At 29.6% G+C, this 16224-nt stretch overlaps 2 protein-coding genes across 2 annotated transcripts; one reads left to right on the top strand and one right to left on the bottom strand.

Moving 5' to 3' along the window:
• Positions 1–1032: 1032 nt before the first annotated feature.
• On the bottom strand, positions 1033–2862 carry LOC105362072 (larval cuticle protein A2B-like). Its single transcript, XM_011499403.1, has 2 exons — positions 2785–2862; positions 1033–1538 (listed from the first exon to the last, which is right to left on the bottom strand). The coding sequence occupies exons 1-2, from the start codon at positions 2794–2796 to the stop codon at positions 1134–1136; spliced, it is 417 nt and encodes a 138-aa protein (XP_011497705.1). The 5' UTR covers positions 2797–2862; the 3' UTR covers positions 1033–1133.
• A 5616-nt stretch (positions 2863–8478) lies between these two features.
• Positions 8479–11026, top strand: LOC105362370 (larval cuticle protein A2B-like). The gene is made up of 3 exons (XM_011499809.1): positions 8479–8556; positions 9198–9615; positions 10815–11026. Exons 1-3 carry the CDS (start codon positions 8545–8547, stop codon positions 11024–11026), a joined length of 642 nt encoding a protein of 213 aa, XP_011498111.1. The 5' UTR covers positions 8479–8544.
• Positions 11027–16224: the final 5198 nt, after the last annotated feature.

The raw sequence follows: 16224 nt of genomic DNA, 5'->3' as shown, positions 1-16224 counted from the left end.
ATTGGCAGTTATTCGACATTACGACTCAACTTCAATGGCAATATTCTCTAAGTACTTACATTTTTACAAATATGCCATTATCAAACTTTATTTCAATATTTATTTATGGTTTACAAGGACGAATTCTGACATATTAAATTTCGATTTGCGAGTTGATGAAAATAAATTGAATTCAGCCTGTAACTAATGATGTGTAAAGTTCTAAAAGTCTATTAATGATTTCGCGTATATACATGCAAATAAATACAAAGCAAATAATGAAATAAAATCAATTGAAAAGGAGAACAATGAACATAATCAATGAAAAACTCGCTTTTATAAAAAAAATATAATTTACTGAATTTTAAAGTTTTATAATTGTAATAGAATTTTCAGCTATAATATACGAACTATTAATATTTATCTAATTTATGTATTTGGAAATGTCATACTTTCTATAATAAATGATACTTAATTGAAGTAAAAAATGGAAGATTATCAAGGAAAACCTATCTTCGATAAACATGGCGACACGAAGAACGACGGTCGGTACAAAAAAAAAGCCAATAACAAAATTGCCTCTCATCCACATTGAGATCTTATCACGAAAAGTATACAGCAGTAAAAAAAAGTAATAAATACTTTGTGAACTGTCACGGAAAAATCTTCAACCTTTTAACCGATAACGCTAATATCTTATATACATTTGTCCACTCCCCACTCCCCACTTCACACTCCACAATCCGCCAATCACTGTAAAAACGAAATTTCCTAACGTCCGCTTGTAATTATTTACCTTATTTCTTATTATAATTATTTATCACTTTTGATAGAAATGGCAATATGATACGAACGTTTAATTCGCGTAATAAAGTCGATTGAATGTTTATCAATTAATCGAAAATCGCAAATTAGAAACTGTGCTGCATCGTCGCTGGAGAGGAGGAGGAACCTTAGTATACCATAATTATTAACAACCACAGGATTTTGCATTTTATATAAAAAATTTAATTATTAAAATAGTACTTCTAACATTAACATTACAAGCAATAACAATAAGTAAATCACTTTGAATGCACGCGGGCTTTACGCCACTCACACAACTTATCGCACATTGACTAGGAAACTACATAGGCGATGCTCGTGTGAGGAGGCTAGCGATGGAATACCAGGGGATGGTGCTTCTCGACGATCGGTATTGCCGCTGCCACCACTGGCTTTATCACCGCCGGTTCCCGATGCACAACGGCGTTGAAGCCGTTGACAGGATCGGCCGTATACTCGACGATACGCCTGGTGCCGTCGGCCTCGATGAGCGAGTAGCTGCCCTGGACGACGTCGCCGTCGCGCGTCTCCTGCTGGCTCTTCGAGTCCCCGGTTAATGCGTCCTGCACGTCGTATGCATAGGAGTACTGAGGGTGGGGATCATACTCTCCTAACTTGGCGAAGGCGACCGGGGCCGGGGCTATGGCGACAGGGGCCGGAGCCACAGCTACTGGCGCTGGTAAGAGGCCGGCTTTACTCGCCACGAACATCGTCCCAAGGATTGCTATTATTACCTGGAGACGATAATGCAGGCTTGCTTATTGGAATGGTATCTGGTAATGGTTTTTTTCCCTTTTTTTGCAGGTTATAGAGTTAGATGAAGGTTAATTAGAGATCCAACACCGACAAGGAGAATTTGCCATTTTACCGAATGACATTCAGAACATTGTAGCATTTATTAGTGCATTAATATCGCGCGACTATCGTGAATTTTTTGTCAAATTTATGGTGAAATGATTCTTAATCCCTATTTATTAGTATCGACGCCATTGCTTTAATACTATTCCACGTGCTTTTACGCGGATCTCGTAAATTCCGTTTACGAACTTGATCATTGTAATTCATTAATATTACTTGTTATAGCATATAGTTTCTGTATAAAGCACAATATATACATCTTAAGTTTGATATTTTTTTAACTTGTTACTTTAAGGTCTAGAATTGCAATAAAATGATAAAAATCATTAAATTTTTAGATACATTTCCATTATAACTGATTAAAAGCGCACTTAGTTCCACCAAACACCAAACAGCATGATTACTACTACTATTCTATATATATATATATATATATATATATATATAAAATTATTATAAATATTCGCTTGAAAAGATTGTTGCATTCCTTACGTCTATCGAATAGTTTTTTGTATAATTCTATATAATTTAATATCCAAAGTAAGGATTATGTACGTACTTTATACAATGTATAAAATGAAAGTAATGAACAAATAAACTCCCTTGAAAATTAATAAATGATATTATGATTTGTAATAAATTAATAATGATTGATTATCAATCGATCAATTTGCACGAAGAAGTTTATTCAATTATAGTGTCAGGCAGTTTGATCAAATTTTATGCAATAGCGAAAGATGTTCTATAATCTATTTTATGGTGTAAATTATAAAATGAATACCAATTAATATTGCCGAAAAATTCGAATGACAATACGAAATTTATCGTGGGTGATTCTTTATATATAAACATCTGCTTTTAAAAAGACTTCTCCCATATAAATCAAATAATGTATTTAAACTAATAATTTGAAGAAGTAATTAAATTGTATCGCCTGTATAAAATGAAATATCAATTGCATAAAAATTTTTATATGATTCAAGTTCTTCGTTTAATAACAGGAAAGAGTAATCGAACCATCGAATAATTGACACAGTATTGCACACTATTTCACTGATTTTTAGACAGTTACAATTGTCACACGATTTCCGCGGCTAGGAATTGGGAATGTCGGATGATCACCTTCGTGGCCATTTCCCTCTTCTTGATTAATGAGAAGTACGAAGTGGTTGGAGTCGGAGGTGTCGAATGTAAGACTGATGTCCGAATGATAGCCTACGAAAGTATTTATAGGAATGCGATTGGCTATGTATAAAGCACGTGTACGTGATTGGTTCATAAATCGCAAAGTCAAGTGGTTGGAAAAGTTTCACTAAACTCACGTGTGCTCTTCTTCTGAAATATTTTTGTTGAAAGTTGGCACAAGGCACGTTTTTATGGATAAGAATCAAGTTAGGGTTCCAAAAGGTGTAGTGAGAGTGTTTTTGTCGCATTCGACACACTTATGACAATGCTAATGACATTAAAATATTCGAAGAATCCTTTTGCTAGTGATCCTTTCGCCACTCGCCTAAGCTTGGCCAATTAAAAAATTTAACTAAACGAGGAACAAGAAAAGTATTGGACACATTTCTTTGTGGAAACATAAGGTCTTACGAATCATTATAGGGTGCATCGGTCATACTAGCTTCATGTTCATAATTTTAATTTTCCGTTATATTTAAATTCACTTCATTTCAATAAGAAATAAAAGCTCGCCAATTCCGCCACAGTAACTACGTTAAAAAAAAGAAAAATCTATCTCCTGTAAACTAAAATAATCAAATTGGCGAGTAATACTTCAATAAATATGATAATAATCTCCGATGGTTAATATCTTTTCAAAATAAAATAAGCAAACATGCTTTCACCATTACGTAAGGACATTTTGATTATTTCGCGTAAGTGTAGCGCTTCCGTCATGTCTGATTGAGCGCACTCGGAAAACTTCTGCAGAATACAAAAGCAATACGCAGTAACGACCTACAAATGTCATGTAATACATGCGTGCGCGCGCTTGTGTATAGTTTTGTCCGTCCATATATGCGCTTCAATGCATTTTCATTCGAGCCTTTCACATCTCGATATCGCAAAGTTTAATTTGAAAATTTAATCAGTTTAAAATTGAATCGACATCAAGGTATAATATGAAATGAATTTTCAGAGTGCAAAATTTATTATTGAATAGGTCAATTGCATGCCTTACAAGCATAAATAGTGCTTTTACTTCATTCAACATCGTACTCGATCATATTCTTCTTTTCCGAAAGAATAAATTTATCAACTGAAATTTTTTTAGGCTCTAAAATCCATTATAGGGTACATATTTTTTAATGTTCAATCTCTACTTTATTATACAATAATTAATTAAAGTTTTTATTAAATATTGAAATTATTATTAAATTTTAAAATAAAGAAGCTTCATAGAAGTTTATGGAAGTAAAAAATGTTTATAACTCTAATAATATAATATTCTGTTGTTTATATAATTACGTAAAGGTTTAAAAAAAAAATCTTCAAAATCCTTAAAAAAAGCATTTCAAGTTTGTTTTTAAAAGCCAAATTGTCAATATTAATTAAATTTTGAGATGTAATAAGAACAAAGTATTTTAAATATAATTATGACATTTTAATGTTAGACCAATATGAAGTATATAAAGTATTTTAAATTTTGTAAACATAATAAAACATCAGATAATTATATAACGAATTAATTACAAAATTTACACTTTATTAATAAGATGTCTTAAATTTTGCCATCATTTATCAAAAGATGGAAACGGTAGCCGATAAGTTGAAACTGTTTTATTGTATATAAATGGTTGTAGGTAATGGATACTTTATGCACATATATTTAATATTCATAAGAGTCAATCACTTTCACATACTATTGCGCGAGAATGAAAGTAGTCTAGTCGATGTCGTCTTGAACTTCAAATCAATTATAAGGTAAATAAAATATGTAAATGTTTATTTCTACTTGTAAAGAATTTGTAATTAAGTTCCAGTAACACTCATAGCGACGCGGAGATGCATAGATTAAGTCAATTTTAATTGCATTTCATTACCTAAATGTATTTAAATACATATATATCTATTATTTAATTTTCCTTCGTTAATTCATTCATTGATGCAATTATTTATTAAGAAAGTAATAGTTATTATGAAAATGCACGATTATGCCAAGATTAATCTTTACAAATATTATTTAGTAATTAATAAGAATATGTTCGTTTTCAGTGCATTTAGAAACTGTAGATCAGTAAAATATTGATAATGAAGATAATATCAGCCAAATAGTCTTAAATTTTACTTTATCAATACACTATTAATGTTTACATGTTTATCGAACAAAATGTTGTAATTAATATTAATATTAGTATATGTTTTAAAGCTGCTTGATCATTGTTTTTCAACACCAATGGAAAGATCTTTGTAATTTATAATAATAATAATAATAATAATAATAATAATAATAATTAAGTATTTTTATAAAGCGTATAAAATAATTTTCGAGTATCAGTATACAGAAAATATAATTACATTATATATATTATATATATAATATATTGTATATATTATAAATATATATTATAAAATATATTATATATATATAATATATTTTATTTTAAGAATATTATACATTTATGAAAATGTATTGCAATTACATTTGTATAATTGACGCGTTCATCATTAAACAATTAAATTCCGATTTCTTTTTCATTTTATCACCATGAAGATATTTAATAATATGGTGCTTCTATTTATTATTCAATAGTACTTTAATAATTGTTCGAAAGAATAGTTTGGAGAGTCGCTATTCAATAGTACATTAAAAATTTCATCAGTAGAAAAAATGGAAAATTCCGCCGAAACGCTAGTTATTTCCGAACTTTTTCAAACTTTCATTTTAACTAGTCAAATTTATAGCAAAAGGGAATAATAATGTTACGATCATTTTCCTCGCGACGATCGTAACGATTTTATTACGTGAATTCATTAACAAGCGCAAATAAACCTATCGCAAACTCATTCCGCAATAACAATGATTTTTTTAATTCTTACATCAATCTGTTCGAGTGTATGGATATATATCTTCTGACAAGCTTGACCGTGAAACGAGAGAAACGACCATTAAGCGATCGTTTACCTGGCTGCGGGCTAAATGAAAATGAGCCAAGCATCTTCGCCAGTATCTTCCTTTTATTCCATTTCCTCTACACAGTAAGCGTACTCAGTGAGTTCAATGAATTTGTTGTGTAAGCAAGTGACTCATTGCTTTTATAATAATATGTTCCGATCGTACGATTGCAATAAATTTGTACTTTTTTCTTCTTCTTTTTTTTCTTTTTTTTTTAATTTTATTTCAAGTAGATAACGAGTACAAATTGGTAAACCAAGAATTCCAAGTGGCTTCTCATTACATAAAATTATACTATCGAAGTACATGCACATATTGTATATTATGTAGTGAATTTTAGAATGTTTATGTTTGATAAAAATATATATTTCTAAAATGGGATTGTAATAATAGCCATGACAAGAATGTTAATTTAAGTACACGAATTACAATTTCATATTTCAATTATCAATTTGTATTTTTATTAAATTCAAGTGAAGAAAACCTGTCGAAAGAAAATCATTCATTAAATACAATCATATTCATATATCAATGAAAATCAAGATGCTTCGTACAGTATACAGTTAATTGATAAATATGTGATGTTTGGCAATAGTTTTTAAAAATCGAGTAAAAATTCAATCTAATTAGCGCAATTGGCAATTAAAGCAATTGTACGAAATATTGTTTCTATTGGTACTTTTCGAAAGCGTAGAAAAAATGGGAAAAACATACAAACATACATTTCCACTAACATACAGTGATTATCGAGAGGTATTCGAGCACATAGATATACATGTCAGTTAAATATTTTGCAATAAAAGGCGGTGCAAGATACAAGATGTAGTGCGTATGGAAGAAATGCCTTGGTTAGAAGATTCCATAACTCAATAAGAGCTGCAACAATGTTTATACGTACAATGCGAATTATCTGTCACTGTAAGAGTTATCGCACGGTAAAAAATAAATCTTGATTTGTCTCCTCCGAACGAGTGCAACTTTCGCTCCGTTATCACTGTCACTTTTTTTTTCATTCGTCCGTTCTTCAAGTAAGTTACATCCATCAATTGCGGATTTAATTATATTGGGAAATTTTAATGATTACTAATTCTTTGATTGCAAATTTCTTTATAGTTAAAGTTTATTATATATATCCATGCTCAGAAATTAATTTTTAATATCTCAGATAATTAATTCAAAGTACGTACTTCTTAAATAATTGAATTAATCTAATATTATTAAAATCGTAAATATAACAATTATATAACATGTAAATTTATAAAACATATGTCAATTAGTCATTTTTCTTCAAAATCAAAGATTTTTGAAATACTAAAACTAAAATAAAATTATATTTAACGTTTATTTTGGTGAAACTACAACTTTTAATGATATTTTATAAACGACATAATATATGAGCACAGATTTAATATAATAAAAAATATACTTTAAATGAATTATTTTTAAACATTTAATGTATTTATAATTAATCAGTTAATTACTTTCACGACACTATTTGAAGAAATTATCAAAATTGTATTGACATTAAATTTAATAAATGCACTCAAAATATATTTTTGCAACATTAATCTTATAAAAAATTATCTGAAAATTAATACGAAAATGCATATTTTTTTATTAGTTAATTAATTAATATATAATTATAATGAATTGGAAAAAGACAATCATAAAAATTGTCCTCATTCCGTTTTTAAGCGTTTAATTATTTTAAAGAATTATGCAATATCGATGCATTCGATTAGCAATTGCCTGTTTCCCTTATGAATCACTTTGATGCTTAACTTTGCACGAAAACTTATCCTAATGATCTAATATTAAAAATTTATGTTTTAAAAGCTTATTCGCTTTATCAATAGCCTGTAAGACTGCATTTATCTTTTACATCAACATTTATATTTAAAAATAATTTGTTCTCAATAATGTAATTTTTAATAAAATTATAATAATCCTTATAAATGTAATTTATCAATGACATTCAAAAGGTCATTTAACCTTCAATATTTACATTCCCAACATAAACTGTAAGAATGGAAGTTATTATAGATAATATTCTCTTGAAATTTAAAAATTTTCACCTTTAATTATTCATTAAATCGACTGTTAATGATTAATTCGGCAATAATCGACATAATGATATTTTTATGCACATCTCTTCGTTTAGAACGATTCCAGCGCCTGTTTGATATATATATATATATATATATATATATACATATTTATAGTTTTTAAATATATTTTTTCTTCATAATGTAAATGTCACTTTACTATCAGTAATCGTAACATACTATGCTTTTGTAAAAAAAACATTTCTTCACAACTATGACGATAAAAATCCTACGACAATTGCCTCCATAAAAGTACCATCTTGAAGTTAACTTGATAAATTGTACAACCTTTAAACGACAAGATCTTCACATAAACATTATATTAATCCGGATGTGGCAGATGCAATATATTTCGCTTCTATCACGCGATGGATTAACACGACGAAAATGACTGGAGAATAACATAAGTACACACCGTACTTGTCGTTTATACCTTAAATAGAAAACGTCCAGTAACGTGGAGTTATCTCTCGAAAAGTACAAATAAAAATACACAGGTTGTTGCTTACAGGCATGTGGCTGGGTAAGTGGGGTCCTTTTTATTTATACTCGTTACTAGTCGTGGGGGTATATAAGGGACCTTTGGTATATAACAAGGATTAGACAGTCTCTAACCGTTTATCTAACCAAGCAGAAAGCTTAGCGCTGGATAAAGTTATGGCCTTTGTGGTAGGATCGTTATCTCGTATTCACGGAATTTTATTGCCATTTTATTCTCTAATTATGCCTTTTCTATTATAATTCTGTTGTTAAGAGCATTGTTGGTCATTAGCTTATGACTCTGTGTAATTTCAATAACAACATAGCGTACACGATCTCATATCGTTTATAGTGAAAAAGTCACGTTTCTTCATACTAATTGCATTTAATATGACAATACGAAGTCTAAACGCTCGGAAAGATTACATTGGAGATCGATTTTGATTGTCTAACTGACTCTTTAGAAAAATCGTTACAAATGTCTTGCATGTAAAAAGTATCGTACGATAAAAGTCCATAATTTAATATTGTAACCGCTTAAAAAAGTAATAAAATATCGCTTATCTTTCATACACACACTTTCACAATACTTTAGAACGAAAATAATAAAATCTAAAAACAAAAAAAATTAATATCAAATGCACTCCTTTATAATGTCAATAAGAATTTTAGACGATTGTAACATTAATTGACACATTAAGTCGGCGCTTCCCCTCCGTTCAATATCATATTTTCTCGTGGGTCCGAATCGCGGGACTGGCATAAGTTTCCCAGGTTCGCCGACAGTTTCCGTTAAGCCGTAACTAACACATACGACTCTTCGGTTGCAGATTAGCGGACTTTATCTGGCAGCGGTGTTGACATTATGCAGCGCTGTGGTGGTAAAGCCGGCGCTCCCAATAGCCAACGACGTGAGGCCCCAACTCGTCGAGGAATCAGTCCCTCGATACAGCTACGGATACGACGTGCGCGATGAGGTTACCGGGGACTTCAAGAGCCAGCATGAAACGCGAGAAGGCGACATCGTGCGCGGTGGCTACAGCTTCATCGAGTCGGACGGCAGCCGACGCGTCGTTGATTACGTGTCCGACCCCGTTAATGGCTTCAACGCCGTCGTCCGCAAGGAGCCGGGGGTGGCACCACCCACGAGCCCCGTCGCGACAAAGATAAATCTGCATCCAGGAGGAGCTATGGCGCACGAAATTCTGCCGAGGATTGTACCCTACGGACATGCAAGCCCGATTCCCGGTATGAGACATTTTTTACGCCGATAAGGAACGAGAAATCTACATTATTATAATCTGTGATGGTTAACTGAAATTAACGAAGCTTTTATCGTAATTTTCTATTAAACAAAAGTATTTATGGCACGACGCGTGTTTAAGAGCCATTTGTACAATAAAATTGTTTTTTATTTAAATGCCAATTTTGATGGTTGAAAATTGTAACGATCAATTAATAGAGCCCAAGTCAATTATTGTCTGTAAGAAATGTGGTGTTTATTAATAAATTAGATGATTTTTTCTTAAATTGATCAAATATAATTTATGTAGAAAAAGGTATGGATAAATACTAATGTGCTTCAATTGTCAGCTAATAAATTTTTATGAAAACTACTATTAATAATAATGTATACATATTTATGTCCAAGAACTAATTTATGAAATTTGAAAATGTTCTTTTTTTTCATACTTTATTTTTTATGATTAAATGGAATTAGTTAGTGATAAGCATATGCATTACATTTACAATAATTGAGAATATTTTAAGGAAATCACTATAATAATTGTAGTAAGAAACATTTTTCAACAATTCATAATAATAATTTGGTAATTTGGTTTATTTAAAAAAAACGACATAATGTTAAAATAACCGTTATATATAATAATATTTTTTATTTGTAAAGAAATTCATAGTTATTCGCATAAATGATTTTCATGAAACAATCAAGCATATTAAATCCGACACAAATCTTTCTTTAATAATCTAAATATATTTCAACTGTTTATAACATAAATACTTCAACACGATTAAATACATCTTTATGGTTAATTTGTCAAAACTGTAATTTCAAAGCGATTCTAAAAAGTCTCGTAATACAGATTGGAATGAAAATAATGCGTCATCGATGAGAAATATAATGCAAATCTTTTTCATAATTTTCTAAAAAATTATATACGGATAAAGTTTAAAAATGATTGATTATAATGATTTGCGTTTCAATTTACACCTGATATTACGTGGCTTAAGATTTCTATAAATTGCTTTATCTTAAAGATTTCATTCATAAATAGATGCCACATAAATGCATTCGTCAGAATTAATGTTTATAATCTAAGATTATTTTATAAATTAAGAAAATAGCTTATAATAGTATAAATGAAGCATTCTCATTCTTATGTTTCTAATTTAATCAGTAAAATTCATCATGAGCATTATTTTTGTAGCTGTTCAAGCGCCACCGAGGACTTACTTTCCATTACCAGGACTTGCCAGGACATCTCCTTTGCATTATCCATCCTACCACACATACGAAGCTCCGGCAGAGAACGAGATTTATCCGAGTCCAGTAGCTCAGAAGTATTTGCCCATTGGACGATATGGTTACGTCCTTACCAATGCACCATTCCCTTATCCTTTCCCACAAAAATACGACTAAAATGATTATAATTCTTCCAAATGTTAGTCACAGTTGCGTTTACAGTTGCCTTCGGAGATACATTTTTCTTGCGAATCTTTCAAATAACCTATTACATCTTGAACGTACTCAATGCCAATATTATTAGAATTACATTTATAACAGTCGATTAACAATGACCAATTTTTTTTTAGATTACATTATATTTCTATTATAAATAATAAATGATACTTCTTTAATTTAGAAATAGAAGGCATGTCGACAAATTTGTATTTCAATATTCTAATTATTATAATATACGAAAACTTCAAGACATCGAATGAATCGAAAACTATACGCCTGAATGTCAAAACTGCGATTAATCATTTAATAGATAGTTTTCAGTTAATTGAAAAATTATAATTAACATTATAACTTCTTCATTTATTATTTTGTAATAAATAAGCTCGTGTTAATTTGTCATACATAAAGTAACGCCAACTTGTAGCAAATTACATCTTTCTATTGGCAACATTTGGTATAAATATCACTTAAATCTGTAATTTTTCAACAGTACAGCAGTATAACATTTGATATCATTGTCATAGTTTTACCTTTAAGCTTTAAACCAACAATGTGGATTTTAACATATTGTTAATTATGGTTTATAATGCTTTTTGTATACTTTTACCATAATGATATATTATAAAATAACAATTATTTTTAGTACATAAGTTCAATTTTTTACATTATTTTTAACATTTGAAAATGAAGACATATTGTCTTTCTTTAATTCCCTTTATATTACATAAAATATTTTAGTTTTTTAAGCTAATAATATGATATTGTCTTCGTATTAACAATCGATTTTTTCCTTTTTTCTTTTTTTTTGTTGACAATTTCAATTTTATCGTACTTTTTATTGTTTTAAAATGGTTTCCTAGTTAAGTGAATGTATTGCAGGAAAATATATATTAAAATTTGTTAAATTATGGGAAATCTGTTTCTATTACCAATAGATATTATTTCAGTATCCAATAGAAATTATTCGATTATAAAAATTTTTTATAAATATCATCCGATATTATTATAAATTTAATTTTAGCGCATTTAATTGAATTTAAGAAAATATTAACATGTTCGATTTTGCAGTAAGAGTCCTAACAAAATTTACACAATAGTCTAAGAATCTTAAAATTTGGGTTATCCGTTTATCATGTGTTCCTATTCATATTTCAATATCTTCTATCTACATCTTTTCTAAATAGCTCACTTCGATTCATATTAACATAAAAAAAATCTGCAATCATCACTGTAAAATTACATGTATAATCTAAATGTTTGTCGGAATCATTTATTCGTTCGTAATGAAAATGAAGAGAAAAAAGATAACAGTTTAGGCTGACAATAAGAATAAACTCTGTTCGATACTTGTATTTCGTATTACACAATGACGATGTATGTACTTCGGTGTTCGCACGGCCATTGGCGAATTCCAACGAAGCTGCACCCGTATTTTTACACCGTATTTAAAAGTCAAAAAAAAGAATAAAAAAAAAACGAATACCCACGTATATTCTTGTTACCTTACCAGTGCACCCTACAGACAGAATTTTGAAGGCCACACCGAAAGGGGAAAGGCATTATCATTTAGCGCGATTGCGTGCTGGAAATGAGCACTGCACTCGGATTTCGCCGAGACCTTCGTCGTACATAGTTGAGATCGTCGGTGGATGGAGGCTGGACGAGAGCAATCGGTAACGCTGAGGGACTTTTGATGGTCGACAAAAAATGACGGTTCTTTAATTATTATGATATTAGACTGTTCGCTCACGGATTTGGCAACGATGATTTTATTATCTGAGTAGTTTGGATAATGGTCGGACTCTCAAAATAACGAGAGATTAAGAAGTAAGCGTCATACGACCTTGTAAATATACTTGAAATTATCAAGCCTTATAGAAACCTGTTTCTTATACTTGGAACAAAGCATTTCATAATTTTTTTTTAATTACAATATTATTTGACAATAATGGTAATTGAACTTTTAGCTAACCTGTATTGAGTAACAGGGCATTACGATCTTATAAATTTACATTAGCACATTTATTTAATCCTGCAGTTTCACTTTCGATATGTATCGGACATTTATGGAATTGTATTATAAGCGCAACATGACATATAGCAAGATCATATTTAATTAGGTGTGCTCATTATATCTTAAATGGTTATGATTATAATCTAATGCAACATTTCCAAAAAACGTCTTAAAATTATGCATAGTAATTTTCACAATGACTGATGTAAAATTTAACGAGAAAAATTTATTTACAATAGTAATTCTATCTAATATTTTATGATACATTACACACACGTGCGCGCGCGCACATTTATATTACATTGTAATAAATAAAATTCGACTTTTATAATAATATTATTGTGCATTAATTTAATTGATTAAAATTAATAGCAATATTTAATTAACATAAAGTGTATATTTAGTACAGAGAAAAATATTATGAAATAATTTAATCATTTTTCAAGAGGTATAAAAAATTAATTTTTATTAGAAGAATACAACAATAATATGTCATATATATATATATATATATATATATATATATATTACATCTTTAAATTATAATGAAGATACTCTTTCTCAGTGAAAAATAATCAAATCGACGCATTTCTCGTTTTTTTTTTCTTATCATTATATAAAGTCAAAATACGACTAGAAGTTGCACATAAGAAGTTTGAAATTAAATAAAGTTTCTAAACCTGAATCTTACATAGATTAATGTCCAATTTACTTTCTTGAATAAATTATTTCGTTCAATTGACGAAAGAACAGACCAGCTTAAATAGTATAAAAAATATTCAACAAAAGTATGATTTATTAGATAAATATATTTTTAAAATATAAAAATAAAAATGTCGATTATTTTCAATATTAAATTTTTCACTTTTTTCATATGCACGAATAAAATTGATGGGGCTATTAAGAGTATTTTAACGCAAAATGATAATTACATATTTTGAGTTTAATTCATTATAATATATGTGTAGTTGAAAGACAGTAGTAAAATCAGCATAAATACAAATATTTCATTTGAAATTGGAATTTCATAATCAAATTGAAATTTACAAAAATTTGTCATTATTTATTAAAAATTGCTTTACACTTACTGTCGTGAAGGTATTTCTAACGTTACGTTTTTCTAACTGAAACTTTCGATTCTAATACGACTTCATATTACAATACTTTAATGTTTGTATTATTAACAAATACGGTACTATTAAATTAATGAACATAATAATTTAACACATGACTATACTACGTATAAATTCCCACGGTGATGTAAATTCTTAATTATTAGTGCTATTAAATTGTAGTTAAATAAATATAAAATAAGGTTTGTGAATCTCATTAGGGATCGAGAATTTGTAACAAACTCAAACCTAAAATAATGTTTAGAATACAAGGCCACATCAAATTTTTACAGAATTATTTAACAACGATAAATTTATAATAATAGTTTATATTTTCGTATGAAAAATACTTTCTATTTACATTTACATTTCCAATCAGCTATCTTCAATAATTGAGAAACTGATATCCTGCGGGAACATAAGTTATTGTCGGTAATGAAAGGTAAGCAGGAGGAAGGGAAGATCGAATATTTCCCAATTTATTTGCCAATTTCTGCAAAGTTTTAAAGTTTTTTTGCATTAGTTTTTATAGATGGATTTTGATATAACTGTAGCGCGTGATAATTAATCGAATTCACGTTTATGAGTGAGCAAAGGTCTTACCACTTCTCTGTGAAAATTCTTCTCGTCAATGGCGAGGAATGGGATTGATTGGCAATTGTCTGATGACCATAAACATTATAGGAGGCAGAATGTCGAATATATTTCATCACCTATACTCCATAATACCTAAAGAGGTTAAAGCTGAAAAATAACTTTAACTATGCTTGTGTAAGCTGTAAACATTATGAACATTTCGTCCCGACTGATTGTTCAGCTAGGGAAGAGTAGATAAATCAATAACATAATGCCAAGAAGTGTATTATTTTATCGCAACGCATTTGCTTGAAAATAAATTTATATATTAATTTTTGGTATTTATCGTTTACACGAAGCATTATTGAGAGCATTATCGAGAAATTTCAATGAATTATACTTTAGTAACCGAAATTGTCGTTGGCGCTGTTCAATTATATAATGTAATAAATTGGTGAAACGTATTTATTAATTAGATTCGTATCAAAGAATCAATGACAAAAAATTAATAATTAATAGCTATTGCTACAACTTACCGCGCACCAACAACACATTTGCATATTATTATGCTCAATGTTAGGTAGTAGCTACTTGCGCCACATAAAAAAGACAAAGCAAAACCAAATTATTTAGTTCGGATTGAAGGAATTGCGCAAAGAAGCGGTCGATATAGATATTGACTAAGAATTCGTAGGAAAATGGAAATAGTAAGTGTAATCGACTTACCGAACACATGATGCCTCATTCGTATGAATCTCACGACTGATTCTAAATCGTTTAATCCAGCCACGCATATAGGTTAACTCTCACCTCTTCTTCAGGCATCAGAAAATAACATCTACGGCAGCACCAATCCACTATGAATTTCTCTCTTGATTTCAGTTTCATCATTGCGCATCGCTTGTTTTTACGATTGGTACATCATAGAAGTTGAAATTAAGCTTCTCTTACCGTTCCTCAAACCATTAGCGGCTTTAAACATACATTGTTTCATCGAATCAGATAAAATTTATGCCACATTTTCAAGAACAACGAGATCTCTTCTTCATCGGTTCACTCTTTTTTCATTTTTTTTTTTTTTTGCGCAATCGCATATTATACGTTCTCTAGTCCGCGCATACACGCACGATCATTATCTTAAATTTTGACGCGCAGATCCAGCATATGCTCATTTCGCTCTCAATAAAGAGTGATCGGGCCCGTTCCGACAGTTTTTCATGTATATTGAAATTATGCTAGCCTCTGAGACCTTGAAACCATACCTATTATTATTATTATTATTTAAGTATATACTTCTTTTTTCCTTTTGCTCATTTAGTAAGTTATTTATTTTTTTTGTCTTTCGTTTTTTATTTTCTGTTTTCTTATTGTTAATATTCATTTTTTGTTTCAGAAGTGAAAGGTTTTCTTTGCATTTTTATTTGGAAGTGTATTAATAATATTGTCTGTACAGT

The sequence above is a fragment of the Ceratosolen solmsi genome, unplaced genomic scaffold (genome assembly GCF_000503995.2).
Source record: "Ceratosolen solmsi marchali unplaced genomic scaffold, CerSol_1.0 scaffold35, whole genome shotgun sequence".
Classification (NCBI taxonomy): Eukaryota; Metazoa; Arthropoda; class Insecta; order Hymenoptera; family Agaonidae; genus Ceratosolen; species Ceratosolen solmsi.
Note: the sequence above shows the minus strand (reverse complement) of the source record. Positions and strands in the feature narration are given on the sequence as shown.